The sequence below is a fragment of the Perognathus longimembris genome, chromosome 9 (genome assembly GCF_023159225.1).
Source record: "Perognathus longimembris pacificus isolate PPM17 chromosome 9, ASM2315922v1, whole genome shotgun sequence".
Taxonomy (NCBI): Eukaryota; Metazoa; Chordata; class Mammalia; order Rodentia; family Heteromyidae; genus Perognathus; species Perognathus longimembris.
The window spans coordinates 14,022,017-14,049,933 of record NC_063169.1 but is presented as its reverse complement, the minus strand read 5'-3'; the positions used below and the strand labels follow the sequence as shown (position 1 = coordinate 14,049,933).

General features: G+C 42.3%; 1 protein-coding gene across 1 annotated transcript in view; it reads right to left on the bottom strand.

Annotated features, from left to right (window-relative positions):
• Positions 1-27,917, bottom strand: part of LOC125357095 (prolyl endopeptidase) — a 95,605-nt gene that overhangs the window by 52,893 nt on the left and 14,795 nt on the right. Inside the window, exons 3-6 of the mRNA XM_048353756.1 lie at positions 20,464-20,597; positions 18,462-18,592; positions 15,652-15,861; positions 9,562-9,683 (exon numbers count right to left, since the gene is read on the bottom strand). Coding sequence (XP_048209713.1) covers positions 9,562-9,683; positions 15,652-15,861; positions 18,462-18,592; positions 20,464-20,597 — 597 coding nt within the window. The remainder of the gene's footprint in view (positions 1-9,561; positions 9,684-15,651; positions 15,862-18,461; positions 18,593-20,463; positions 20,598-27,917) is intronic.

The window sequence follows — 27,917 nt, the reverse complement described above, 5'->3', positions numbered from 1 at the left end:
TTTTAAAATGAGATTCTGGACATGTTGAATGTTGCTGGATTTCTTTTTCCTTTCCTAATCTGCCAGTCAAATGTTTTGAAGCCGTTGCTGTGATAAGCCATCCAGATTTATTTAAGACTTCTTTTTAAGCTTTCCTGGGTAAAAGCCATACCTCTACTGGTCTTTCTGAGTTTTATCTACTGAATATCTACATGTTCACAAGGTCTTTCTGCTTGGTCAGAACAGAAATATCCCAGCCTTGTCAAACTTTTGATGGTTGTCAGTTTACAGCTCACTGGTGGTTGCTCTTAGCCTGAACCTTGGCATCTGATTCAATATACACACGACTTAACAGAAAGTCAAAAGTAGGAGAGGATCCCAAGGCACATTTCTAGGCATTTCTTTCCTTTGCCACTCTGCTTAATCCCAGTGGCTTAAATCAGTAAAACACAAATACTAAGTTCCTCCTATTTTTTCCTGGGGTCTGCCAACGATTTGCAGCAAAAAGCTAGGGCAACTTTAAGACTTATCTCTTTCGTATGAGCTCTAAGCTTGCTGCTAACCAATATGTAAAAAGAGTTGCTTTGTCTAGTTATCAAACTTTGTATGACGGGGGGCTGGCCAGTATGTTACAGTATCAAGGCCAGGAGCAGAAATATGCCATTTTATCTTAACTTTTTTCTGCCAATGAATGCAATGTGATTTATCTATAAAAATCCAATCTGCATGTTTTATTATTACTGCTTTTTGGCTTCCACACTTCAATGTTCTATCCACCTTGCTTCATCTATTTTTTTCTTTCTTTCCTCCCTCCCTCCCTCCCTCCCTCCCTCCCTCCCTCCCTCCTTCCCTCCTCCCCTCCCTCCCTCCTTTCTTTTCCTGGTGCTGGACCCAGGGGCTTGTGCATGCTAAGCAAACACTCTTATGCAGCTAATCTACATAGATCTTCAGATTCGTATTAAATATAAATTTCTTTATAAACATTTTTCTGCCCTTGATTTGGGAGCTACACATTCTATTTTCATTAAGCTTTTAATATATACAGTTAATAATGAGCAAATGTTCAGAATTTTAATTCTACCTTATTTTTAGAATATCCTATATTAAAAAAATCAGTAATCCCTTAGTTAACTCTGTTGAATATAATCAAAAGTAGCTTCATTAAGAATACTTCATGCTTTTGTTCTCTTATCCTCTAATTAAAGGCAGAATCTGAACAGCTTAGTGCCTACAGTCAGGCTACATCAATCATAAGTGATGGCTAATTCAGCCTGAGTGAACCAGTCACTAGGAAGACAGTGAAATTCACTACAAGAACCAGGCCAGGCTTTCGAGAGCAGCTAGACCCAGCACATTTAATGAGTTCTTCTCTAAGTTTCCTTCTGCACTAAATAGTTCTAGCGTGTATGTTTATATTTCAACTGAAGCAGGAAGTCCAAGGCACATTGCAATTAGAACACCAATGAAGTCAGCCTTCTTCCTATCATTATTTTCTTCATTACAAGCCACTAAAACTTGCTAAGCTGACCACGCTTTCAAATGCTCAGGGTCTCAGATCTCAAAATCATTGAGAAGTCATTTGTTCTAAAATGTACAGATTAGAAATATACCTTCACCCACAAAATTTAATCTGTAGCAACATTGACTTAGCAGTAGCTTCACACCTGAGACTATTTCAAGGCAATTTTAAAGGTGATTTTTCACAAGTTCTTAGGAGGGGACTGATAAGACCTTTGGTATCCTAACAGAATAAAGCACCTTTCCTGAAGGCCAGAGAAAAAGCAGGAGAATCAAAGGTCCTTCCGTAAAAGCTTGATGAAACAGCATAAATTCCATTTACAAAGAATTATTCTAAGCAGTGATACAGGCTGGAATAATTGTGTTCTCTGGAAGCAATCAGACTTAAAAACAAACAAACAAACAAACAAACAAACAAAAAACCCACTGACTTTCTGAAACACAATGACCATAACATTAGCCTGGACAGTTATGAACTGTGTAACTCCTAAATGTGCATTTTTTTCATTGTTTCTTCTCTTCTGTATCTCTAGCATTTTAAACAAATTTCTCTTAAGTCAAAGACATTTTATCTCATGGAAGTCTACCATTTATGCAAATAGATGCAAATAAGGCATTAACAAATGCAAAATTCTAAGAGTCACCGTAAATGAAAAAGTGACACTTGCTGATATTAAATTCATGACTTGCATTCCTAATACTATGAAAGATAAAACTTTTTACCATTCTGACTACTATGATTTTTTAATATACAGGTTACTTTGACAACCTAATTCTGTTGACTACTTTGTATTATATACTAAGAATACTGATTAAAGCTAGAAAATAACCAAGGAAGAAGAAAGCACTAATGATTGTTCATGACCACACAAACACCCATGGAACAAAACAATAACAACAAAAAGACTAAAGCCACCCCTTTGGCTTCTGCCTTCATGACTGACAGAAGACACGTCTGCTTAAAGTAAAGAAGCAGAGTGCTTAGCTCCAAGCCGAGAAAGAGTAAGGAAGTAGTTAATTCTTCCTTCTTCCTTGGCTCCTTCCCTCAAAAGTTCCTTAAAGTTCATTTCCCTTTGCACTGGAGTGGTACTTGGGTTCTTTTTTTTTTTTTGGCCAGTGCTGGGGCTTGGAACTCAGGGCCTGAGCACTGTCCTTGGCTTCTTTTTGCTCCCTGGCTTCTTTTTGCTCAAGGAGCACTCTACCTCTTGAGCCACAATGCCTCTTCTGGCTTTTCCTATATATGTGGTGCTGAGGAATCAAACCCAGGGCTTCATATATTCGAGGCAAGCACTCTATTACGAGGCCACATTCCTAGCCATGGTACTTGGGTTCTTAGTCAAAGGGGGAAGTCACCTGTTTGGTAAAATGGATCCTCTGGGTGGCCCAAGACCAGTTTTTTTTGCCAAAAGAGCCAAGCATAGCAAAAGGTTCAAGGAAACCCAGAGTGGACAGAATTGGCCTTGGCAGCTACCAAAGGCAATTGGTTTCAACAGGAGAATTTAGGTCCTAGACAACCTTCCATCTCGTCTACTAAAGACAAGTCACGAAACACAGATGAACAATATGCAGGGATTCATGGCTGAGGCTGTTTGTTCAACCAGCATTTGAGGGTCTACCATGCCTGCTGCTGAACTGGGCGCTCCTACACACAAATCAGTAAGATAGGGCCTTCGAGGGGTCATGACAAGGAGGTAGAGATAGACACAGAAAAAGAAAGAATAATTATACTGTGGAACACTAAGAGTAAGAGTTACAAAGTATGATAGGAGTGACAGAGAAGGCAACTGAGAAGAAAGGGGAGATGACAAGGGTTTTAGGGAAGGGTGTCCCTAACTGACCACTTAAAGGAGAGGTAGAATTCTCCTAAAAGTAGTCATTTAGGATTTTCCAGTCTTACAACTGCTATGCAAATATAGCCTATTTATCACCAGTATTAGAGAGTACATATTGAAGCTATACACAGCCCTTCTCAAGGGTGCATCTCACAGCAGACATGAGCAAAGGTAGTAGATGCTGGGGTAGGATTTTGTATTTATGCCATGCTGTGTGTGGCACACAGCACTCAGCTGAAAACGTCTCAGGACTTTATCAAGATGGTACCCTCACCTCCCATAAGGTGGCACGATTGAAGGTATGAACCAATAGCACAGCTGTACTCTTTAGGTTTGCCCAAAAGTAGGGCACAAGATAGCTCTCAATGAAAAGCCACATTCATTCAGTAGCAAAGTTTAACTGTGCATATTGTGGAAACAGGCTAATTATGGGTAGTAATGTCTACAAAATCTTTAACAAGCATCATCTAAACTATCAGAGAAGGTATTGTATTCTTTACTCTGCTAGTTTCACATCCACTGGTCCAAGAAACACATGAGTGAGGCAATTTAGCATATAGAGGAATATAATTCCTTCAAATCTCCAAGTCCAAAAACCCCTACAATATTCAGAGATAATACTCAACCAGAGGAGTCGAGTCCCAGTTACTTAAATGGGTTTATAAAATGTCTTCAGTTGATGTCTCATTCAGGTGGCATGGTGAAGCATTCAGACTAGAGTCTTAGGTCAAGGTACTTTGTCACAGAAGGTCATCAGCTCTACCATCAAGTCATCTGATACAGACAGACAGATGTACTGATTATTCATTTGTGAACCTACCAGAAATAAGTGGGAAGTAGATACTAATATATAAATAACAGCTATTTCTCTTGACTGTAGGATCTTTATATATTCTTAAAAATAACTTATGCTGTTGTCTTGATTACTAGCACAATGAAAACTTTAAAGCTGATAGATTTGGGTTTTGTCAGTCTTAACACTGTACCATGTTCAGAAGAACTGAGCTTTTCCAATAACCCGAATAAATAAACCATTTTTCGTGTATCTCACTTAAGAGAAAATTAACAGCAAAGTATCTTAAACTCCAAAACACTTAATCTTTATAAATCATTTGTTCTTGAAAATAATAGGATAAACTAATGTTTGTATATATACAGAAATGTGAGATTTTTCAAACACACTAACGTTTTCAAAAACTTGTATGAATGAATGCTTAACTCCAAAGTAATGTGGTCTTCTGTTAATAATCAAATTTTCATGGGCATGAAATTCCTTTAATATGTGTAAGTTTTTTCTACCTAGGAAGTTTCTTAAAAAATTTGAATGTATAGGCATTTCAAGTTGAGAATATTTTAAAGTTACAATAAAAGAATCCATTGAGTATTTCAAAAGTATACTAAAAACCAGTGACACTTGAAATTGTCTAGGAAATGAACAAAAGGGGTGAAAATGGATTTTAATACCTTTCCCAGAGTTAATCGTGTTCCTTCCAGAGTAGAAAACTTTATCCAATTTTTTTACAGACTCTTGGATTCTTTTCATAATAGTTGTGAATCTTAACATGGCTTTTTAAGTGTTTCCAACTCTTAATTTAGGAAACCTTACGGTTTCAAATCAACCACCTGCAATGATTTCTGTGTGTGTGTTAGTGGTGGGACTTGAACTCAAAACCTTGCACTCTCACTTGGCCTTCCAGCTTTATCCATCCACATGCAGGGCTCTAGCTGGCTTCCTGGCTTTTCTGATTTCTCAACCACACTACAGAGTCTTTCGATGCACTAATTAGTATGATGACCACTGTTAGCGATAAGAAGAGAGAAGACAGTGACAGGAACAGGCAGCAGAGGCTTCCTAGTCCTGGGGAAATAAACTGTAGAAAGAAATCTCCCATCCAATCACTACTCCAAGCTAAAAGAAAACCAACCAAGCCTGGTAAAATGGCCCGTATCGGTAATCCTAGCGATTCAGAGTCCAAAGCCAGGTAGGGCAGGAAAGTCCTTGAGAATATTATCTCCAATTAACCACCAAAAAGCTGGAAGTAGAGCTGTAGCCCAAGTGCCAGCCTTGAGCAAAAATGCTAAGGGACAGACCCCACGCCACAAGTTTAAGCTCTAGTACCAGCAGGAAGAAGAGAAAGGATATTAAGCAAATGAGGGAAAAGAGGCATCCTACTGTCTGCTGTACCAATTCTGTAGGGTAAGAACTTGGGCAGAGGAATCAGGAGAGACAAGCAATATCTACCACTGCACCAGCAGGAAAAAAAAAAAAGATACCAAACAAACGAGGCATCAGAAATGCATCTTACATGTTAATACATGTGTAACACATATAATTATGCGAATGAATGCGTTTCCTAATTAGTGGGATAGCAAGTGAGTATATAAATATGGCTTTGGTGATACATGGCATGTATGAAGATTTAGGACTGTCTTTGTTTAAAATAAAACAACACAAAACGCAGAATTTTTTTTTTTCTTTCAAGAATTAAGTAGAATTGAATGAGGTTCCCAGTGCAAGATTCAGCTAGAGAATCACGAAGGGGCTGGGCGCTTTTTGCCTTGGTCCTACAATCTTCATTCTACAGCACCCTCTGCTGGGCGAGGGCCTCTGTATGTCTGATTGCCTTTTCTGCTTATTTTTTCCTCCTGATTAAACTGATTTTAAAATAAGCTTTTTGTTATTATTGTTTAAAGTCAGGTTGAGAGAGACAAATAGCTTGATTTTCTCTCATATGTGGAAGCCAGATCTAAAGTACAGCTATGCATGATGACATACACCGGGCTCAATGCATTTACAGACAGACCAACCAAAGCAGGGTAGACTTAGGGAAGGAATGCACAAGTGTAACTCCTCAGAAGAACTAAAGAACAGGGATGGGGGGAGGGAGGGTAAGCAGATGTCGTTATTATAGTCAGTGTATATTATGTAAAAAATGAATTGTGTTACTTGAGGGTAAAGGATGGGAGGGGAAAATGGAGAAGAAAGAAGGAAGGGATGCCACCGACCAAGAAGCACAGTATTTATAACCTGACTTATGGAACTGTAACCCCTTTGTACAACTATTTGGTAATAAAAAAATTACAATAAATAAATATACAAAAATAGATTTAGGGCTGGGAAGGTAGCCTAGTGGTAGAGTGCTTGCCTAGCATGCACAAAGCCCTGGGTTCTATTCTCAGCTCCACATATACAGAAGAAGCCGGAAGTGGAGCTATGGCTCAAGAGCTAGAGTGCTAGGCCCTGAGTTCAAGCCCCAGGACTGGCAAAATAATAATAATAATAATACATTTTAAAAATAAATTTAAAAAGCATTACAATTTCTATTCTATAATCCTATCCTTCAACTAAAGCCTCACTCAGTGTAGTGAGCCAGAGAGCTCATGACCCATGTTGGGGAACACAGCACTCAGGTCCCCCAGAACTGAGGGTATCTCACTCACTATGAGGCCATTCAGACACCCATCTAACTCTGGGCAGCTAAGACAGACCAACGAAACTCCTGTGCCCTTGTCTACCCCTTCTTACAAGGCTACGGGAGAAGCTAAAACAAACAGAACGCCCAGCCAGCCGCAGGACTGAACCTTCCAGACCTCATAGCTGGCTTTCCCTGCGTCCCTCACCAACCCTTAGCTGGGAGGAGGGGAGACATATGTAAATCAGAGAGAGAGAGAGAGAGAGAGAGAGAGAGAGAGAGAGAGAGAGAGAGAGAGAGAGAGAGAGAGAGAGAGATTCTGTCTGGAACTTCAATAATCTTTAATTATCCTACTATCTGAAAGTGTTCAGAAAGCTGTGGGCTCTGCCTGGTAGCAGGTGGCCATTCCGGAGAGACCTGCTGGCACAGGCTGGCATGACTGAAGGTATCAGGGCCCCAACTCTCAGTGCTTCCTGCCTGCAAGACGCCGTACTCTCTCTGCTCGGGGTGAGAAAGACCAGTCCCTGCAGGAAGGCGGAGGAGGTGTCTGGGCAGAAAGGAAGGTGAGTCACATCAAGGATATAATGGGACGTTTTCATCCAGCAGACCAAGTAAATCTGGACGGAAGCAGCCAAAGGTGGGGGGTGGGGGGGGAGGATGGAAGAGATCCCCACCCAAGCAGCTGAAGCTCCACGACCCCAAGGCACCGGGGCATTACCCTCAACCCACAGGCTACAATGTCCCTCCATCCAGTCTGTCCCACCCCCTTCCACCTCAGAGAGCTTTCTATCCAGGGCCCACAGCGTCCCTCCAGCTACACCCCACACGGCTCCTCCCCAGTAACTACATGGCTTCAAGACTGTGAGTGGCTGTGATCAATGTTCCATTCACACACTTTCAAAGCTGGGGGAAGAAACCAAACTCAACAGAGGAAACCAAGGCAAAGAGACTTGGACAGATGAAAAGGACTCACCCCAGGCCACCCAGATGGAACCAGAACAAAAGCCCTCATTCCTTTTCCAGTACACTACACTGCTGTAACACGGGCTCTTCAGTCACAGAGACTGCTGGGAGCATTTAACAAAATAATGGGCTCCATAGCCTGCAAGTAAATACTTTAAAAATAAAAGCAACACAGCAGTAGAGGCCTCGGCTGCATGGTTGTGGAGGAGACTTCTGTGGTGCTGTGCGATGTGGTTGGTAGGATGTGCTGGTAGGATGTGCTTGGTGCCCCGTGATGCTCCGACTACTGAGCTGTACCAGGCTGCTGCTGCTGGAGGTCCCCAGCATCCCAGTTTCTGGGACTCCCCTGGCTTTGCCATGCTACCTCAAGGGGCACAAGAAACTCCTGCTTCATCATGCTTCTCATACTGGAGATTGAGACACAGGCCTGAGACTTCTGAAGATCATATTCCCACAGTACTACAGTACTCATGAGTCAATGACAGATGGCTCCTCGATCCAGCAAGCCAGTCCTCTTTGCATACAATGGATGCACATGACAGGGCACGGTGGAAAGGCGCCCTCTTCCAGGCAGTCGAGACAGGACCAGCTAACCCTGCAACTGTGGTCCTGACTGGGTGTGTAAGGCCACCCAAGTGGCTGGAGTACAGTTTAACAGAAATCTACCTACAGCCACTATGTGGTTTCCTAAGCACACTTATTTCCTTACGGACTTCAGCCATTTAATTCACCGAGGACACTGATCTCACATAAAGTTTAGTGGGCTCACTTTGTCTGTCCCTTTATTTACTGTTATCCCACTTTGTTTATTTCTGTGCCACAGAGATGCAGCCCTGTGTTTACTGACATTCTTTAAGGAGTCTGATGCTATTTTTGTGTGATAGCTTTTCTGCTGGACAAGAAGGCAAGATACATGGTGGTTAAAAAGATAGCGACGCTTTGGAACCTAAGGTACACTGCAGGCGGCTCTAGCCACAGACTTCATGGTAATACCCTGTATCTTATCTGTGCATGGAGCAATAACCTCTTCTTCAAAGTTGTGGTCAACATTTTATTAGACCAGTGATGCCTAGTATAGATCCACTGAAAGAATGGTGTAAGGATGACCTGAATTTTCTTTTTATTAGTCTAGCTAGTAAAACTGATTATGTATATGTGTGTAAACATGTATATACACACACGCGTATAATATATAGAGAAAAACATATACTTACATGCATTAACTACATATACCGCATTTATCCTATCTGTAAACACTAGCTGCTCTTAGCAGTATTATGGAAATAGTGAAAAGAAAAAGCTAAAGCAGAAAGATCTGAGGAGATGACCCAGGGGTGAGATGCCCGCTTGGCAAGTGTATGTCCTTGAGTTGAAATCCCAGTACTGCCAGCAAGAAAAAAACCTCTGAGGAACAAAGAAGACAGGACACTTATAAAATAAAAAAAATGTCTAATGATACTTATAAATGTGAAAACAAGTGAATGTGGACCAAAAAACTACAACTGAGTAAAAGGGGACTCTTCTTTCTCTGCCATATACCAGTATGAATTCTTTTTTCTGTGTACCAAGAAAGCTTTTCGAAAGCTGCTTTGTTCACCTCTGGGTAATATTCTGAGTTTAGAAATGTGCATGCTTTATCCCATATTGTTATCTACTTTTTAAAAACCATTTTTAGTATGAATATTTTTCTGTGGGGATTGCAGTTAAATAGTTTATCACCTGCCTTAAGAATCAATTTGAATACCAATATTCTTTAAAGTAGAATATTTACTCACAGGGCTTCTACTATCCACACAGGTCATCCCATCATCAATGAAATAGGATATTGAGTGTAAAAATTCACAGCTGTACAATACCTCAGCTCCCCCCATCCACTTAGGCTCATCAGGAAATTCCGCACACAAGATATCTTCTGATTGATCAGTCCCCAACACATGGTAGCAGAGCTTCTGGTGGAGATTGGTGGATGTCTCTGTGCCTGAAGGAGTTAAAAATGTATACTGAAACGCAGTTGGCAACTGTCAGAAAATCTATTCCATTTACACCACGCCAGAAGTATAAAAAATGTTGAGTACCAAGTTAACACAGAAAAAGTAAAATGCTTTCCTAAATACCCAGCCATAAGCCAGTAGAATTTCAAATTAAACATGTAATACCATTCAGTCAGCATCCCAGGAAATAAAAAGATTTCTCAACAGCTCTCACAAAATGTATACAAGATTTGTATGAGGAAAACTATAAAAGAAGTAAAGAAATCAGTGAAAGAAATAAATGGAGAGCTATTCATGCTCACAGGTAGGAAAACTCAATACTGTCAGGGTACCAGTTCTTCTCAACATGACCTATAGGGTCACAAAATCCCAGCAAGTCATTTTGTGAATGTGGAAAGAATGGGTCAAATGTTCACATGGAGAAGCAAAATACTCAGAATACCAAATACAATACTGAAAGGGAACAAAGGTAAAAGACTGACATTACATGACCTTAAGACCTACGAAGTTATGCAATCAAGTCAGTATGGTACAGGCTAAGAAGTAAACAAATAGGTCAATGAACCAGAATTAAGAACCCATATAGAGATCCATACAAATACAGTCTGCCGGTAGGTAGGAGCTGGTGGCTCACGCCTGTAATCCTGGCTATTCAAGAGGCTGAGATGTGAGGATCATGGTTCAAAGCCAGCCCAGGCAGGAAAGTTTATGAGACATTTATTTCCAATTAATCGCCAGAAAAAATGGAAGAGGCACATGGCTCAAAGTGGTAGAGTGCTATCCTTAAGCGGAAAAAGCTCATGGACAGCACCCAGAGCCTGAGTTCAAGCCTCACAACTGAAAGTGTGTGTGTGTGTGTGTGTGTGATAGAGAGAATATCAGTCTGTTGGTCTTTGACAAAGAAAATACAATGCAGCAAGCCCAATGTTTTCAAGTAATAGTGATGGAACAAGATGATCATATGCCAAAACACAGAGACAGAGACAGAAAGGGATGTAGACACAGACTTCATAAAAATTAATTAGAAATTACAGGGTAACAGTGGCTCACACCTGTAACCCCAGCTACTCACAAAGCTTAAATATGAGGATAAGGGTTTGAAGCCAGTCCAGGAAGAAAGATTCCCTGGGATTCTTATCTTCCATTAACCAGCAAAAAAAGCCAGAAGTGAAGATGTAGCTTAAATGGTAGAGTGCCAACCAGCCTTGAGCAAAAGAGACAACTGAGACTTCAAACCCTGTACAGAACCTGAGTTCAAGCCTCAGTATAGAAACAACAAAAACCTCAAAATGTATCACAGGCCTAAAGAGAAAACACCAAACTGTAAAACTCCTAGGAAATAAAATTGAAGAAAATGAATGACTTTGGATTTGGTGACAACTTATTAACTACTAAAGGCATAATCCACGAGATAAATACTTACATACATAGGCTAGACTTCATTAAGATTAAAAATGTATTTAGAGCAAGTGACATTAACAAAGAAATGAAAAGACAAGTCAGAGATGGGGAAAAAGTATTATATAACACTTATGTGACAAACAACTATTAGTCAATATATAGAAAGAATTGGTAAGACTCAAAAAGGAAGAAAAGATGTAATCTGATTAAACAGTGGATCTAAGACCTTAAAAGACACTACTTCTCAACCAGGAAGATATAAGGCAGCAAATATGCACAGGAAAGGATGCTACCTGTGGGATGCCAGTAGGGAAATGTAAATTCCAATAACAGATAAGCACAATGCATCCATTAGCATGGCCAAATTCCAAGACCCAGAGACTGCCCAAGGCTGGTAAGATGTGAACCAACAGGAGTGCTTAGCCCTGAGGCTGGTGGGAATGTAGATTGGTACAGCTACTTTGGAAGTCTGATTTGGATGCTTCCTACAAAAGTAAACATATTCCTGTTTGTGTGGGTGTCAGTACAAAGGCTTGAACTCAGGAACTCATGCCCTCACTCCACGTTTTTTGCTCACAGCTAGTGCTCTACCACTCACTTCAGCCACACGTCCACTTCTGGCACTTTGCTAGTTAATTGGATGTAACAATCTCTTAGATTTGTCTACCTTGCCTGGCATTGAACCGTGATCCTCAGATCGTAGCCTCCTGAGTAGCTAGGATTACAGACATGAAGCACCAGCACTGGGTTGAAAACATACTCTTATTATATGATGTAGCAGTTGTGCTAGCTAATATTTACCTAAAGGAACTGTAAATTTATGTCCACACTAGAATTATCCACAGATTTCGTACAGCAGTTTTACTCATAATTGCCAAAACTTTTGGAGCAACGAGAATTTCCTTCAGAAGAGGAAGAAATAAGCTATATGGTATATTGAGACAATTCACCATTTAAAAGAAATGAGCTATCAAACATGGGAGACATGAAACTTAAGTGTATCATTACTAAGTGAAAGAAGGCAACCTACATATTCTGTGGAATGGACAAACTAAGGGTCTATTTACTACCAGATTGGTACGGTAAGGTCCAGCAGCACATGTTTATAATCCCAACACTTGCTACATTGAGGTAGGAAGAGTTTGAGTTTGAGGCCTGCCTGGGCTGTAGACTGAGACTCTGTCACAAAGAAGAAAAAAAATTTTAAAAACACCACCTATGGTTTCTAGGGGTGGTTGGAAGAAAAAGTAACAGGCAGAGCACAGAATGTTTTCAGGGCAATGAAAAATAATCTGTGTGAAGCACAATGCTACATATAAGTCACAAACCCACAGAATGTACAAGGCCAAGAGCAAACCCTAAAGAAAACTTTGGTCTCAGGGTGATCTATCACTGTAGACTCATCAATTATGAATGGACAACTCTGGTGAGCAATGTTGATAATGAGAAAAACTATGCTGTGAATCAAAGCTTATTTAAAAAGCAAAAATGAGTCGGGTGGTGGTGGCTTAGGCCAGTGATCCTAGCTACCCAGGAGGCTGAGATCTGAGGATCACAGTTCAAAGCCAGCCTGGGCAGACAAGTCCCCATGAGATTCTTATCTCCAATTAACCACTCAACAACTGGAAGTGGAGCTATGGCTCAAAGTGGTAGAGCTCTAGCCTTGAGCAGAAAAGAAGTGCTCAGAAACAGTGCCTAGGCAACCCCCACAACTGGAGGGGGGGAAAAAAAGCAAAAGTGAGGCTTGGCATTGTTGGCTCATGCCTTCCTATAATCCTAGCAACTCAGGAGGCTGAGCTACAAGGATCACAATCTGAAGCCAGTAGAGCAGAAAAGTCTGACTACCAGCATGCACACACGCATGCACGCGCGCACACACAATGGGTATCTGTTTGGCTACCAGTTGGAAATCGCCCCAAATTAAGTCATATACTTGCCCAATTTTGGAAACTGTTATGACACTCTATTTTTTCCCTTATGAAAACATACCAAGTTGTGAGAGGAATGAATAACACTGTCATAATGGGGAAAAAAATCCTTATGGCACTGAAGAGATCTTCCTAATTTTCCGGGCCACTGGTAAGCAGAACACAATAGGAACTGCTCAGCTTCGTTTGTCAGACCCCCATTATAGTCTGAGGCTACTGCGACCATCTTAGCCAAAGGGAAGCAAAACTACAGCTAGGAAAAGATGTTGGCTTTCTTAAACCAATCACAATTACCAATCTTTTGCCACTGAGAACAGAGGAAAAATAAGTTGTTCCAAGCTTTTTACAAACTAACAACAACTATACTCGAATATGACCCATTGGTTCCCCCCCCCCCTTCCCATTACTTGGGAATAATCAACATTTTCTATCTCTGGAGAAGCCTGAACACAGGAAGCTAATTCAGCATATAGGATAGCTTTCTTTAGCCAGCATCATTGAATAAAGAGCCTACTCCTAGCTCCTCTTAGAGTACATTAGTGAGCAAAGGAAAATGTCTTGTCATACCCTAATCCAAAGCACATGAGCTAAACATGGTCTTAAAGAGATGGAAAGCACAGGAAGGTGGGAGAAAATGAGGGAAGAGGTAACAAGTTTGACAAGAAATGTATTCACTACCTTACGTATGTAACTGGAACCCCTCTGTCCGTCACCTTAACAATAAAATTAAATTTTTTTTAAAAGGAAAAAATAAAAAACAGATGAAAAGTGAGGGGGGAGGGGGCAGAAAAGTAAGCACATCTAGAGATGACAAAGATTCAGCAAATCACAAAGGGATACCATGTACAAACAACAACAAAAACCCAGCCTCAGACCAGCTAAGTGTGTTGACAGCCCTAAGCCTTCCAGCAAACTCCTGGTAAAGCCACCTGTTGAGACCGATCAACCACAACAGCAAGAAACTACTACATGCCATGTGACAATGTGAGAAAGCATAAGATGATGCTGACAACTTGTGACAGTGAGACACAAGGTAGATGGCCTGCCAATCTGGGTTAATTAACAGTAAATGGGAGCCAGGCACTGGTGGCTCAGGCCTGTAATCCTAGCTACTCATGAGACTGAGGCATGAGAATTGAGGTTCAAAGCCAGCCCAGGTAGAAAAAGCAGTGAAAATGGTATCTCCAATAACCACCAAAAAGCTAGAAGAAGAGCTATGGCTTGAGTGGTAGAGCACCAGCACTAAGCAAAAAAGCTAAAGGACAGCTCCCATGCCCTGTGTTTAATCCCTAGTGCCAGTACCAACAGAGAGAGAGAGAGAGAGAGAGAGAGAGAGAGAGAGAGAGAGAGAGAAAGCAAGCCACAGGTACACAATAGGATCTTTGTGCAGATGAAGACAATTGAAAAGTATAGCCACAAAAGTAACAGGAAGGAAAGAGTGAAGATAAATGCAAGCAACAAGTGACCTACAACTTGTGATCAAAGGAAGAGATGTGATTATGATTACCCTAATAGGAAAGGTTTGTAATTACTCATCATCAATATGCACCTTTTGCTATAAAAAAAAGAAAAGAAAAGAAAAACCATCTGCCAGGTGCCAGTGGCTCATATCCTTAATCCTAACTATTCAGAAGGCTATGATCTGAGGATCTTGGTTCAAAGCCCACCCAGGGAGATTCTCATCCCCAGTTAATCACCAAAAAGCCAGAAGTGACACTGTGGGTCCAATGGTAACATGCTAGCCTTGAGCAATAAAAAGGTTAGAAGCAACACACACACACACACACACACAATCTGACTTCTCCATGATATTGTTCTCCATGATACTGTTGTTGTTGTTGTTGTTTTGCCAGTCCTGGGGCTTGAACTTAGGCCTGGGCACTATCTTTGAGCTTCTTTTGCTCAAGGCTGGCACTCCACCATTTCAGTCACAATGCTTGTTCTAGCCCTTTCTGGTTATGTGGTACTGAGGAATCAAACTCAGGGCTTCACGCATACTAGGCAAGCACTCCACCACTAAGCCATGTCCAACCCTCCATGATATTCTTGGGAATTTTAACACATCTATGAAGGACTGATTGTAAATGTCTCCCCAATTTCTGAAGTGAGCCTGTTTAAAGGTGCTGGCCCTACAGTTTTCTTTGGCCCAGAGAATAAAGTGAAGTTGGTGCTAGTGGCAAGCCTAGGTGGCATAAGGCCCTGATACCTTCGAACGCTTCCTCTTATAATCTTCACTGAGCCCTAACAGGCCCAAGTCTAGGCCAGCCCACTAGAGCTTGAAACCTTACGGATCAAGAGTTGAGATAGCTTAGTTATTCCTAGCTAGACCCCAGGCCTGTGAAAGATCCAAGCCAACATCAATCAACTGACTGCAGCTGGCCACAGACCTGACCAGCAAAACCTAGAAGAACTGCCTGGCCAACCGACAGCCTCATAAGCAAAACTCACAGCTAGTGTTCCAAGCCACCAAGTTTTGGTGTGGTCAGTCACACAGCCAAGTGAACTGCCACAACTGCCCTTAGAAGAAGCCTGGCTCTGGAGCAAACACATAATTTAGCTTCCTTTTTAGTCACTGAAAGTCACACCTCCACTTGTGAAAAAGAGCTCCACTGAGGTCTTCACATACCATCGCTCTTTCCATCTTGTTGGGGGTAGGAGTTGTAGAACATCCCCTTCCCATCGTGAGTCCAGGCCATGCAGGTGAACTTGACTCTTTCCAGCACATCAGGAAGCTCTTTGGCACCATCGACTTTCATGAACTTGATTGTCACCCAGTCTGAGCCACTAGCACTCAGGCCGTAGGCAAAATATTCACCATCTTCACTAAACGCGTACCCTACGAGACAGAGGAGACATCGTTGATGACGAATGCAGAACACTACTCCTTGCCTTTCCCACAGTCCCTCATGAGACAGAGGCAGAAGTGGCAACAGGAGAAATACTCAGGACTTAAAGGAATTTACCCTTACAACTCTGGACAGCGTTGCTAACTTGTCTAGGATAGATTTCCTTCCAATGGAAATTTTTGTCATCTAATAGGCAGCTCAGTTAAAGGCAGAGCTCACCTGGGAGGTTCAGCATATTTTATTTATACTCTAGAGGAAATAATAACTGAATTATAATACATAGCATGTAAGAGAAATTACACCGTAGCTTGGAGTGAATTCCAAACTACCCGAAATCTCTATTTATGACATCATTTTCAGAGCATTACTGGCCCTCAGGGATTGATGTTTATGCTTTATGATGACATCACAGGGCCAGATAAAATAAAAATAAAAGCCCAAAAGGACTACAAAAGTGACTGAAAGAGAACAACATCTACAGAATACCATGTCAAGTCCTTTAGGACCAACACATTGAACACCAGATTATGTATTAACACTTTGGACTGTTTCTTGACAAATATTCACACATTTTTGTGCTGGCTTTCATAATTACAAAGTTGTGTACAGCATTTGATGTCTCCTATTAGGAAAAACTAGACACTGAAGACTTGCTCTTAGCAGCCTGCTCAACTTTTACTGGGAACTACTGGGTGGGTGGGGTCCTATTATTTCATAATTTGCTTATTAATCATGTGTAAGTCCTGTAAGGTATCTAGGCTCATATGTGCATAAATGTAGAATAACAGTCTGAAAGGTAATGGGGGAAAAAAGGATATCCACCTTTTATTGAACAGAACACTGTAGAGTTTGGGTTATTTCTATATAATTAGAATTATTTTTAGGAGAAAATTAAACAGAACATTACTTTGGTTGAGAATATATGTTAAGTAACATTCAGTGTACATATGTTTAAGTGGAACTAGGTAAGTTGAGGGGATGAGTGAGGTTCAGATGAGGAAGGACAATGAAAGGAGTGACACTCATCAAGATGCATTACTTACTTACAAGATGCATTACGTTGAACTGAAACCTCTTTGTACAATTACTTAAAGATAATTTAAAAACAGTAATTTTTTAAAAAAAATAATTATATGTTAAGAAGCCAAGAATCTGTATAGTTACTCATCCTGTGAATTCCCTAAAATATTGCTCTCAGGAAACTCAATGACTGTTTGAGGCCAGGTCTTATGCTTGATTTACTGTTACCCATCAGGGCCTTGCTAGTGGGCAAATATTCCCTAATGAAAGTACTGGAATACATCAGCATTCCAGGGCAAGAGGTGACCTATTATAAAGAAGTCATGTGGAGGGCTGGGAATATGGCCTAGTGGCAAGAGTGTTTGCCTTGTATACATGAAGCCCTGGGTCCAATTTCTCAGCACCACATATATAGAAAATGGCCAGAAGTGGCGCTGTGGCTCAAGTGGTAGAGTGCTAGCCTTGAGCAAAAAGAAGCCAGGGACAGTGCTAAGGCCCTGAGTCCCAAGCCCCAGGACTGACAAAAAACAAACAAGAAGTCGTGAGGATGGGTTGCAAGACAGATCTTTATGAAAGCTAAGTGAAGTCCTTAAACCTCAGGCTCAGAGTCAGGGAAAAAGATTGCTTATCAGGGGCTGTTGACATTTCTGATTCAACACAGCACCATCATTTACATACTTGGCCTAATCTGGGAGGGACAGAGGACTACCGAGAGACTCAGTGATGGTTAGAAATGCCTCCAATAGGGTCTTTGCACAGATCCAATGAAAGGTGCTATCACTGTCATCCTTACTATTAGAGGATGTCCCTGTTCCAGTTTCTCAATTCTAGACAGCCAAGCCTATGCTTGTGTTCTATCCATCAGCAGAAGCATCAGAGAGGAAGGACAACATCACTAGGAAGATCTAGGATGTTCTTAAGGGACAATTTTTAAGTGTTCAATTATTAAAGCATAAATCTCAAGGTTATCCTGTGGCCTTACCCTAGAACTCTGACAGCACAAACCTGGGGTAATCTCCATGGCGCTTGGAGGAGACTATCTTGGGGATGGAGTTATACAGGAGACTTACAGAAACTGCAGGCAAAACTTACCCACATGGGCTGGGGATATGGCCTAGTGGCAAGAGTGCTTGCCTCCTATACATTAGGCCCTGGGTTCAATTCCCCAGCACCATAATTATCTAGACTTTGAAACTCTGATCACGCTCCCTCACAAAAGAGATACAATAATATGCTCTTCTAGATTACATTTCTAGCTGGAACATTATACAGCTTCAATTTCTCACACAAGAGAATTTTAAGTTTTGCCAATCACAGGCAGGAAATAAATGATGATGATCCCAGAAGCTAATCTAGGTCCAGTGTGAATTATTCTTCAGTTCCAATTCATGCCTTCAGAGTGAGAAACATGAATGTGCTAGAAATATACTGTGCGAAAGTTAGCTTTCTGAATATTGTGTGTGCAGCTGTTCCACCTTATGGTCCACACACTGCTTGGAGTTTCAGAGGCGAGGCAACTGCACTAATATCAGGGTCATAACTGAGATTTCAGGACTCAACACTCACTCACCTCGGAGAGCCACCGTGCCATCATCGGAAAGGATGTTGGGATCGAGGAACACTCTGGCCTCCCCCTCTAGGGAATCCTGCACGTATAATACTCGTTGGTTCTGCAAACCTGTATTGTAGAAATGGAAGTACCTGGGAACAGAGATGGTCTTTATTTAGCGGTGACAATTTCTATTCATACAGAACAACTGAGCATACAAACAAAAGGAATCACAACTCAAAACAAAACATAGAATGTTACAACTGCAGCTAGGCAATGATGGGGAAAGGGAAACGAGGGTCAAGGGTTCTAGCAAAGCTCTGTTCCTAGAGTAGGTCACCTGAATTGCTTTCTTTAGGAAAGTAGTGTGCGTGTGTATGTGTGTGTGTGTGTGTGTGTGTGTGTGTGTGTGTGTGTGTGTAAAACAAGGCTTGAACTCAGGGCAAGCTCTCACTTGGCTTTTTGCTTTTGTGACTCAGCAGTTGAGTCCAACCTCCACTTCTGGCTGTTTGCTGGTTACTTGGCAATAAGAGTCTCATAGACTTTTGTGGCCCAAAGTGTCTTTGAACTGAATTCCTCAGATCTCAGCCTCCTGAGTTGCTAGGATTACAGGTATGTGCCTCTGGCATCTGGCTATGAAAGTAATTTATTATGATTCTGCACCTTAGCTAAATAGATACAAAGACTCATTCACTAAAAAATAAAGACAATATTCAGTCAGCATTAAGTTTCTCTTTTACAGGAAGAAAGCAAATTTTCTAAAATGAAATTCTGGCTGGTGGGGTAGGAGGTCAGCACACTAGACATCATGTGTTTTGGGCTTTGTGGGTCTCGCAGCCTTTCCCTACACTACTCAACTCTGCAGTAGTTCTGTAAGGAAAGCAGGTGTGGCAAATACAAACAACCACAAATGGACATGGCTGTTAATAATAGACCTGATTTACACAAACAGGTGCGGGCATGGTTTGATAACAGATTCAATTTTATTGCTCTCTGGTGGGTTAGGGAGGGAAGGGCTAAGAAATTCCCAAGCAAACTTGAGATGGTACCTCTGAAGAACAAGAGAAGATGATTGGGTGTGAAAAAGAGAGGCCAAGAAAACTGAATTCACGGACTCTATTTCATGCTCTATTTTATCATTCTTGGGAGAAAAAAAACTACATGTAACAAAATATTCTCCAGTAGCATTAAAGGGAAACAAATACTAGTGTTTAGGAATCATTCAGTCTTACCAATTGCCACTCATCAGACAACAATGATTTCCCTGTCATCTAGATTTCTTTTTGTATGCGTATGTGTGTATGCTGGTCCAGGGGCTTGAACATAGGACCTGGAACTGTCACCTTAGCTTTCTCCACTCAAGGCTGGCACCGTACCACGTGAGCCACATACCACTTTTGACTTTTTAGTGGTTAGCTGAAAATAGTCACTGGGTGTCAGGACTCAGGAGGCTGAGATCTGAGGATCATGGTTCAAAGCCAGCCAAGGCAGAATGTCTATGAGACTCTTTTTTTTTTTGGCCAGTCCTGGGCCTTGGACTCAGGGCCTGAGCACTGTCCCTGGCTTCTTCCCGCTCAAGGCTAGCACTCTGCCACTTGAGCCACAGCGCCGCTTCTGGCCGTTTTCTGTATATGTGGTGCTGGGGAATCGAACCTAGGGCCTCGTGTATCCGAGGCAGGCACTCTTGCCACTAGGCTATATCCCCAGCCCCTATGAGACTCTTATTACCAATGAATCACTGAAAGAAAACCCAGAAGCAGCACTGTGGCTCAATTGGTAGAGTGCTAATCTTGAGCAATAGGAGGCCAGGGACAGTGCCCAGGCCCAGAGTTCTGGAGAAGAAGAAAGAAAGGAAGATCTTCTTCAGAAAATTTTCTTCTCATATTCAAGTATAGTAACTATTTCCTTTTATAATAAAATCATTTTATAAGCTGGTGAGTTATTTCCAGTTATGTACTTTATATTTTAAAAAGCATTCCACAGGAAAGTAAGAAGAAATCTGTCCGGCAGCATGCTCACATACCGTTTGCCTTTCTTGAAATGACAGCTGTACTTGGGATAGTCATACAGTTCAGTCATTCGCTCTTTATATAAACCTCTGATGGGGCACTGCTCGAGAAATGGCACAGTAATCTTGTTCTGGGCCTCCACAAAAGCCTGTAGAGAACAAATGGACAAAATGCAAGCCAACAATAACATTTCCCATGTGGAATGTCATGCATTAGAATGTATCAACAAAAGCATCTTTTACCTCTATAAATAACTGACTCTTACATGGCCCTAACCCAACTAATGCTTGTAGAGCAAGTATTAATTCATTTAAAACCCACAATAATTCTCAGGATAAGGCTCTTTCAATCAGGCCAACTTTATAGGTAAGAAAATTGAGGCTCCAACTGGTTAAAAAGCTGCTCACCATCTTAAAATGACAGAGCTGGCTTCTGAATCCACCCTCTTCACAAACACTTTACTGCCGTTCAACTTAAGAGCTGTAAATAACCCATTAAGAAGCTAATAAAGATGATTAAAAACCTAGCTATAATGATAATGCAAGATTCTAGGTTTCTCATGTGGCAAGTAATAATCCCAAAAGAGGTCAGACTCAAAAGTGACAAATTAGAGACCTGGGTAACATTTCACATTTCACTGATTTTGTTTTTGCTTTCCTACCGAATGCCTGCCATCGTGTCAATTACAATTAGAAAATTTTACAAGTAAGGAATGCTGGCAAAAAGCCTGTAATCCTAGCCAGTCAGAGGGCTGAGTTTGAAATGGGCCCAGGCAGGAAAGTCCATGAGATTCTGATCTCCAGCAAAAAGCCAGAAGTGGAGCTGTGGCTCAAGTGGTAGAACACTAGCTTTGAGGGAAAAAAAAAAAAAGCACAGGGACAATGCTTAGGCCCTGAGTTCAACCTCAAGGGCACAAAAAAAGAATGAGAAAGAACAATGGAAACGAGTAGTACTAAAAAGACCAACAGTGATGGTTTATAAGAAAAGCGAGACAAGGAATGAAGGGAACCATAAGGGTCTTGGCAGCAAAGAAAGTTTTTGTACCAGATTAGTTGTACCAAAGCATACCCACTTAGAACGAGTTAAAAAGTTTATAACTACTATTTGAAGACTTGACCTCACCATTCTTATGTAGCTATTGGTAAGAAATGAAGTAAGAATAACTATCAGGTCTAAGTTCAATTGGAGATTTCATCAGATGGGTACAAATAGGTAAATCATTAAAAAAAAAAGTCAGGAAATAATTGAGAGCTGGGTGACAGTGGCTTGGCTTTAAATGACTCAGGAGGCTGAGATCTGGGGACTGCAATTCAAAGCCAGCCTAGACAGAAAAGTCTGTGACACACTCCTCTCCAGTTAACCTACGGGACAATGCCCAGATAAAAGCACAATCTGTCCTGCATGACACACTAAGATGCATTATGATCCGTTTACAATGGGAGGAAAATTACTCAGTGGTCAGTGTCCAGCCACGCTCCAAACAGTTTCAAGTGGTCAATCTGCTTTGGGGCTTTCTTGCACAAAACATCAACCCCACTCCAGGGAACCATGATTTGGGGCTGTGTACCCAAACTCATTAACGTTCATAATGCACTTGAAAAGAGAAGGTGAAATATGAATATAAAGATTTAACAACATTGTTTGCAAGACGACGAATCCCAGAACAACAACAAAAAATCTACGATGAATCACATTTTAAACATTTCACTTGAAAGAAAATAAGATTGAGTCCCTCAGAAGTGCAATTCGCAACTGCTTAGGGATTGCAAACTCTGCCCTGGTCCTCTGCTCTCCTAAGGCACTTGAGAGAAGAATGACTTTTATCAGAGTTGCAGATAAATGGGTTGTGTGTGGGGCTCATGGGCAGAGTGTTTGCCTAGCATCCATGAAGAGCTGTGTTTGATCCCAGCACTGCAAAAAAATTTTTTAAGTATGTGGATACTCCTGAAATATTTACTTTGTGGAGTTGTACAGAAAAAGTATGCTGACACGACTTGACCTCACTAAAAAGAATGTGAAGAGAGAAACTGGCTTTTGCTTTTAGTTACAAAATTAATGGCCCAAGATGATAGAAATGTGGAGATCACAAAATGTGTTCAAGAGAATGGCCTTGTTTTATTTTTGGGGGGGGGGGGGTTGGTCTTGGGGCTTGAACTCAGGGCCTGTGTTCCGTCTCTGAGCTTTTTTGCTCAAGGCTAGTACTCTACCACTTGAGCCACAGTTCTACTTCCTGCTGTTTGATGACTAAGTGGGAGATAAGTCTCACAGACTTTCCTGCCTAGGCTGGCTTCAAACTGTGATCCTCAGATCTCAGCCATGAGCCACCAGCTGGCCTTACTTTACGGTGAGAAAAAACACCTAGGTCACAAGGAAGCAGTTGATACGAAAGCTGTCAGGGTAGCGCATCGAGTCTGAAGGAACACTGATTAGCACTGCTTGATACCAGCAACAATCACAGAAACTGGATGTGAACATGATACAGATCTACTCAAGGGAGAAGGGAGGGAGGGGCAGACTTGCTCTCCTATGATTTTCTCCTACTTGGCTGTGCCTGGTTGGGTTGAGCAGGACAAGCCATAACAGGACGTTGGAGTAGCTTCACAGCTTTAACAAGAACTAGCGTGTTAGCATGAATCTTGGCGGTTGTGTGGAGATGATGGGTTCAAGGCAAAATCCCTAACATCACAAGGCACACCTTCTGTAACAAGCTCGTGTTTGCACAGTGGCTGGCTCTCAGGCGGTGCCCTGCTCCCCTCAAAGCATCGTCTAAAGACCACTGCTGGCCCCTGAACTGTTGGTCATCAGCCAGCCCACAAGATGGTACGGAACCCAAGAGTAAGTGCTGAAAACCTCTACAATCATTTGACATGGCTCTCAACAGCTCGGAAATACACAGAGAGCAGCTGCTCGAGATGCAGATCTCTGAAGCAGCAGGAAGAAAGGCACTTATTTGGGGGGGAAGGGGAAGGGAAGCCCTTCAGTGGAGGGCCTTGAACTGAGAGAGAAAGAGCAGTTGCGCCAAGAGGGCAGAGAGCATTAGGCAGTGGAAGCAGCACCTTGCGGGACTCTGGTAGAGGAAAAGGTTGTCAGGAGAGAAGACAAACAAGGTCACTGAGGCTCAGAGTGGAGCACCTGGGGGGAGGAGGGAGATGTACATTTCAATCTGTCATGCATAGAAGCCATGATTGGCCAGAGAGACAGGTGATCTGGTTTATCTTTACAAAAAGATTCATTTGCCTTGGTGAAGAACCAACTATGGGGGCTGGGGATATGGCCTAGTGGCAAGAGAGCTTGCCTCGTATACATGAGGCCCTGGGTTCAATTCCCCAGCACCACATATACAGAAAACGGGTGGCTCAAGTGGCAGAGTGCTAGCCTTGAGCAAAAGGAAGCCAGGGACAGTGCTCAGGCCCTGAGTTCAAGGCCCAGGACTGGCCAAAATAAAAAAAAAAAAAAGAACCAACTATGGGAGAGCAGAATGGGAATAGAACTCTTAGAAGCCTGGGGCAGGCAGTCCAGGTAAGAGACAAGGCCAAGGTTGTTCCTACTCCTACTCAGGGTAGTGGAGTAGACATGAAGAACATGAGCACAACGGACCTGTGTTTACAACCATCATACTTAGTTTTTAGGAGGGCCTTGCCAATCAATACATTATGGCTTATAATCAGAGCCCTAAATGAGGTTTCCACGTAGATTCTAGCAAGCTTGGCAGGCCCCTCCTCTTCCAGCGAGGATCCTGAGGAGAACCCTAATACTGCTTTGTGTTTGTAACAGGCTGTACCTTTACCGCTGGTGGGTCCCAAGGGTCATGTGACATCCCAAAGACTGCTCAATTCACTTTCTACGGAAAGACAGATTGTGTTCAATGCTTACTCTTCTGTACCTTTTACAACCCCATGGCATAGTCGCAACTACAAAAGAAGCCAGCTCATCCTAAAGCACACAGTCTTTTTTATATGTAACTGTCATGAAACGGTTACACCATACATAGTGATATTACTAAGGAATTTAAAATGTGGTACAAAGTATATCCACTTGTGTCATCTCCTGCCCACTAATGTTAGCGCATTATCTCACAGATGTGTGTGTGTGTGTGTGTGTGTGTGTGTGTGTGTGTGTGTGTGTAGTTCTAGGGTTAAATTCAGGGCCAACACTGCACTCTTCCAAGACAAATATCTAGATGCAATATCAAGCCAATGTTCAAATTCCTAAAAGTCTCAAGTTCTTACATCTATCCACTTCTTTATAACTTGGGCAAACCCTTTTCTCTGCTTCCAAAGTAGATTTTAAGTGTTCTCATGCCCCACCCCCCACAAAAGAGAAATATGTGGTGTGATGTGTTAAATGTCTTCATTTAACAAAACAGCATATTGCAGGCTGGGAATGTGGCTTAGTGGTAGAGTGCTTGCCCAGTATGCATGAAGCCCTGGGTTTCATTCCTTAGCACCACATAAACTGAAAAGGCCAGAAGTGGCTCTGTGGCTCAAGAAGTAGAGTGCTAGTCTTGAGCAAAAGAAAACCAGGGACAGTGCTCAGGCCCTGACTTCAAGCCTCAGGACTGGCAAAAAAAAAAAAAAAACACATCAACAAAACAAAACCAAAAAGCCCCAGCATATTGCGCACAATAAATGGGAGAGATGTAGGCTCAGTTACTGATTGCTTTACATCTGAATATATACATCTAACTGTGCCTCTCTTGGCAGAAGTATGTCAAAAACAGAGTTCACTAAAAACACAGTTCATAGTAACACCCCTTTTCAATTCTTTTTTTTTTGTAGGTTGTGGGGCTTGAACTTTGGGCCTAGGCACTGCCCCTGAGCTCCTTACTTTGAGGAACAGTGCCACTTCCAGTTTTCTGGTAGTTAACTGGAGACAAGAGTCCCATAGACTTTCTTGCCTGGGCTGGCTTTGAACCATGATCCTCAGATCTCAGCCTCCTGAGTAACTAAAATTACAGGCAGGAGCCACCAGCACCTTTTCAAGTTCTTACATAAATGAATATACTTGATACCCCCAGTGATTCATTAACCCAGTATTTATTTTAAAACATCATGATGTGCAACATGCAGACTATAGCAAGATGAACTAGAGAAAGACAAGCTACTGGCAAGCAGAGAAAGGACATTATCGCTGAAACTGTCTGTAGACAGTCCCAAAGAGGGGAAGGACCTTCCTGGGAGACTTACTGTGCCTAAGTATCAATCTCCTCCCTTACCAAATACCAACCCACACTAGGGAATGATGCTATCTATATGGCATAAGCTTTGAGGAGTTTCTGAGATATATACAAGCAGCATTCTACATCCAGACTCAGTCAGATCCAACCAATGGTGGAGCAAATATTGGGGTGGGGGAACACATCTTTCCTAAGCATATACAGACTTTGTTCCTTGTCATTATCCCCCAAGTAATATGGTCATTTCCACTGCATGTATTAGGTACTGTAAGTAATTTAGAGATGACTTAAAGCACGTGTGTCCATAGGTTCTATAAAAACACTCTACCATTTGAACATCTGAGGATTTGGGAAAACCTGAGGGGCCCTGGCATCAATCTCTGCAGACATTCACGGACAACTGGGTCACATACGTACATCAGGGACCTGATTAAATTAGAAACCATCAGGGATTTCTAGAGAATGTGGCCAGTGTGCCAGCCAAGGCTGGCAGGAAACCACAGGCCAAAAGTGAAAAGCTGAGTGTGCCCGGGGGGGGGGGGCTGAAGGGAGTGGTGGTGAGCCTGGATCCTCTCTCATGTGTTTGGAATTCAGAAGTGACTCTCCAAGGGCAGGGTCGTTCCCATGAGAAAGAAGCCAAGAAGTGCTGGAGCTCCCACTGGGGCTTGAGGGGCAGACACAGGACCAGGAGGGCAGTAGAGTCACAGGAGACTGAGGAACACACACACACACACACACACACACACACACACACACACACACACACACACACACTACCAAATAGAGATGCAGCTGCTTTCCAGGAAAGATACCTAGAAAGTGAGACTCTTGAGGACTGGAATTATGTACTTTCTGCCTTTTATTTTCTACTACTCAAGGAACACAAACAAAAATAAGCAATGCACCAGACAACAAAGAAGCCCTAGCCCCTAGAAGAAAAGCTTTGTCAGGGCAGTGGTTGCAGGTGCCATAAACCTCAAGTAAGTGACCATAAACCTCAAGTAAGTGACCTGCTTTCTCTTCTGACTCCCAAATACCCTTCTCATCCACCAGATGCAATGACTGACTCAATCTCGGTGACAGCCCAAAGATCTGTGGGCTGGTTTTGCAACATTACAAATGCAGAGTTGGGCCCATGTCTCTAGGACTCTCGGCTCTCAGAAAAGGCAGGCTCTTCCACAGCATGCCAGGTTGGGCCTTCTAGAAGCCCATCTTCTCTAACTGTCCCTGAATGGGTAAATCCTTCCCTCACTGTGGCTAGTTACTGTCAAACAAAGTGAAGGAAACAGAAGTTCTCCTTTTAACCTGGAGTCAAGCTCTATCTTCAGAATGAGCCACTGCCTGGGAGCCCATTCAACCTCATTCTGCTCAGTGCTGTGGCTCTATTTCTATTCAACAGAAATCCAGTAAAGAAACTCCAAACCCATGGCTGGGTGTTGGTGGCTCACATCTAGAATCTTAGCTCCTTAGAAGGCTGACATCCCAGGATTGCAGTTCAAAGCTAACTTGGGAAAGAAACTCCCTGAGAGTCTTATCCTCAATTAGAGAGCAAAAAAGTGTGGCTCAAGTGGTAGAGTGCTAGCCTTGAGTTCAATCTCCAGTACCACTATGGACACACACACACACACACACACACACACACACACACACACACCACGACCAGATCCAAACCTCAGTAACCAGTCATAAGGAAATTAACCACAGCACACACCCTTTCCTGAACAATTCCATCCATAAGTCCCTCCAAAGTACAGTAATGATATTTGGAAAACAAAACAATAAAACTGCATGCTAAAGTTCATGGGATGTGGCCCCAAAGAAGTCTGCTTCTGTTTGGATCCGTGGGGAAGGTCCATAGGTGAAGAGAGTGTGACCTCTGCTGTCATCACCAGACACAGGGAGGGAAGGATCCCCAGGAGGACAGGGCTTCTCTGCATGACTCTCACACGAGTCAGGGCAGATGCCTGTTCCAGTCAGTCCCCTGGCACCTAATTCAAGAGCACACAGGGAACAGACTTGAGACAGCGTGAGTGCCTGGATGTGCTTTGTAGGCCAGGCAGCGCTTGATAAATGACGGCCTGGGTGATGTGCTCTGTACTCAAAAGCAAAGGCTCGGTCTGGAAAGTGGCAGATATGCCTTCTGAGAGTTTGAGCCTGACCTTCTTTCTCCACAGAATCTGATTTGCAAATGCATTCCCAGGGAGGAGCCTGGGTCCCCATAGTTGGCCTCTAACATAGAGGCTGTGGACCATTGTCTCAACTTAAGGAGACAGAGGGCTGTATGGACTACGT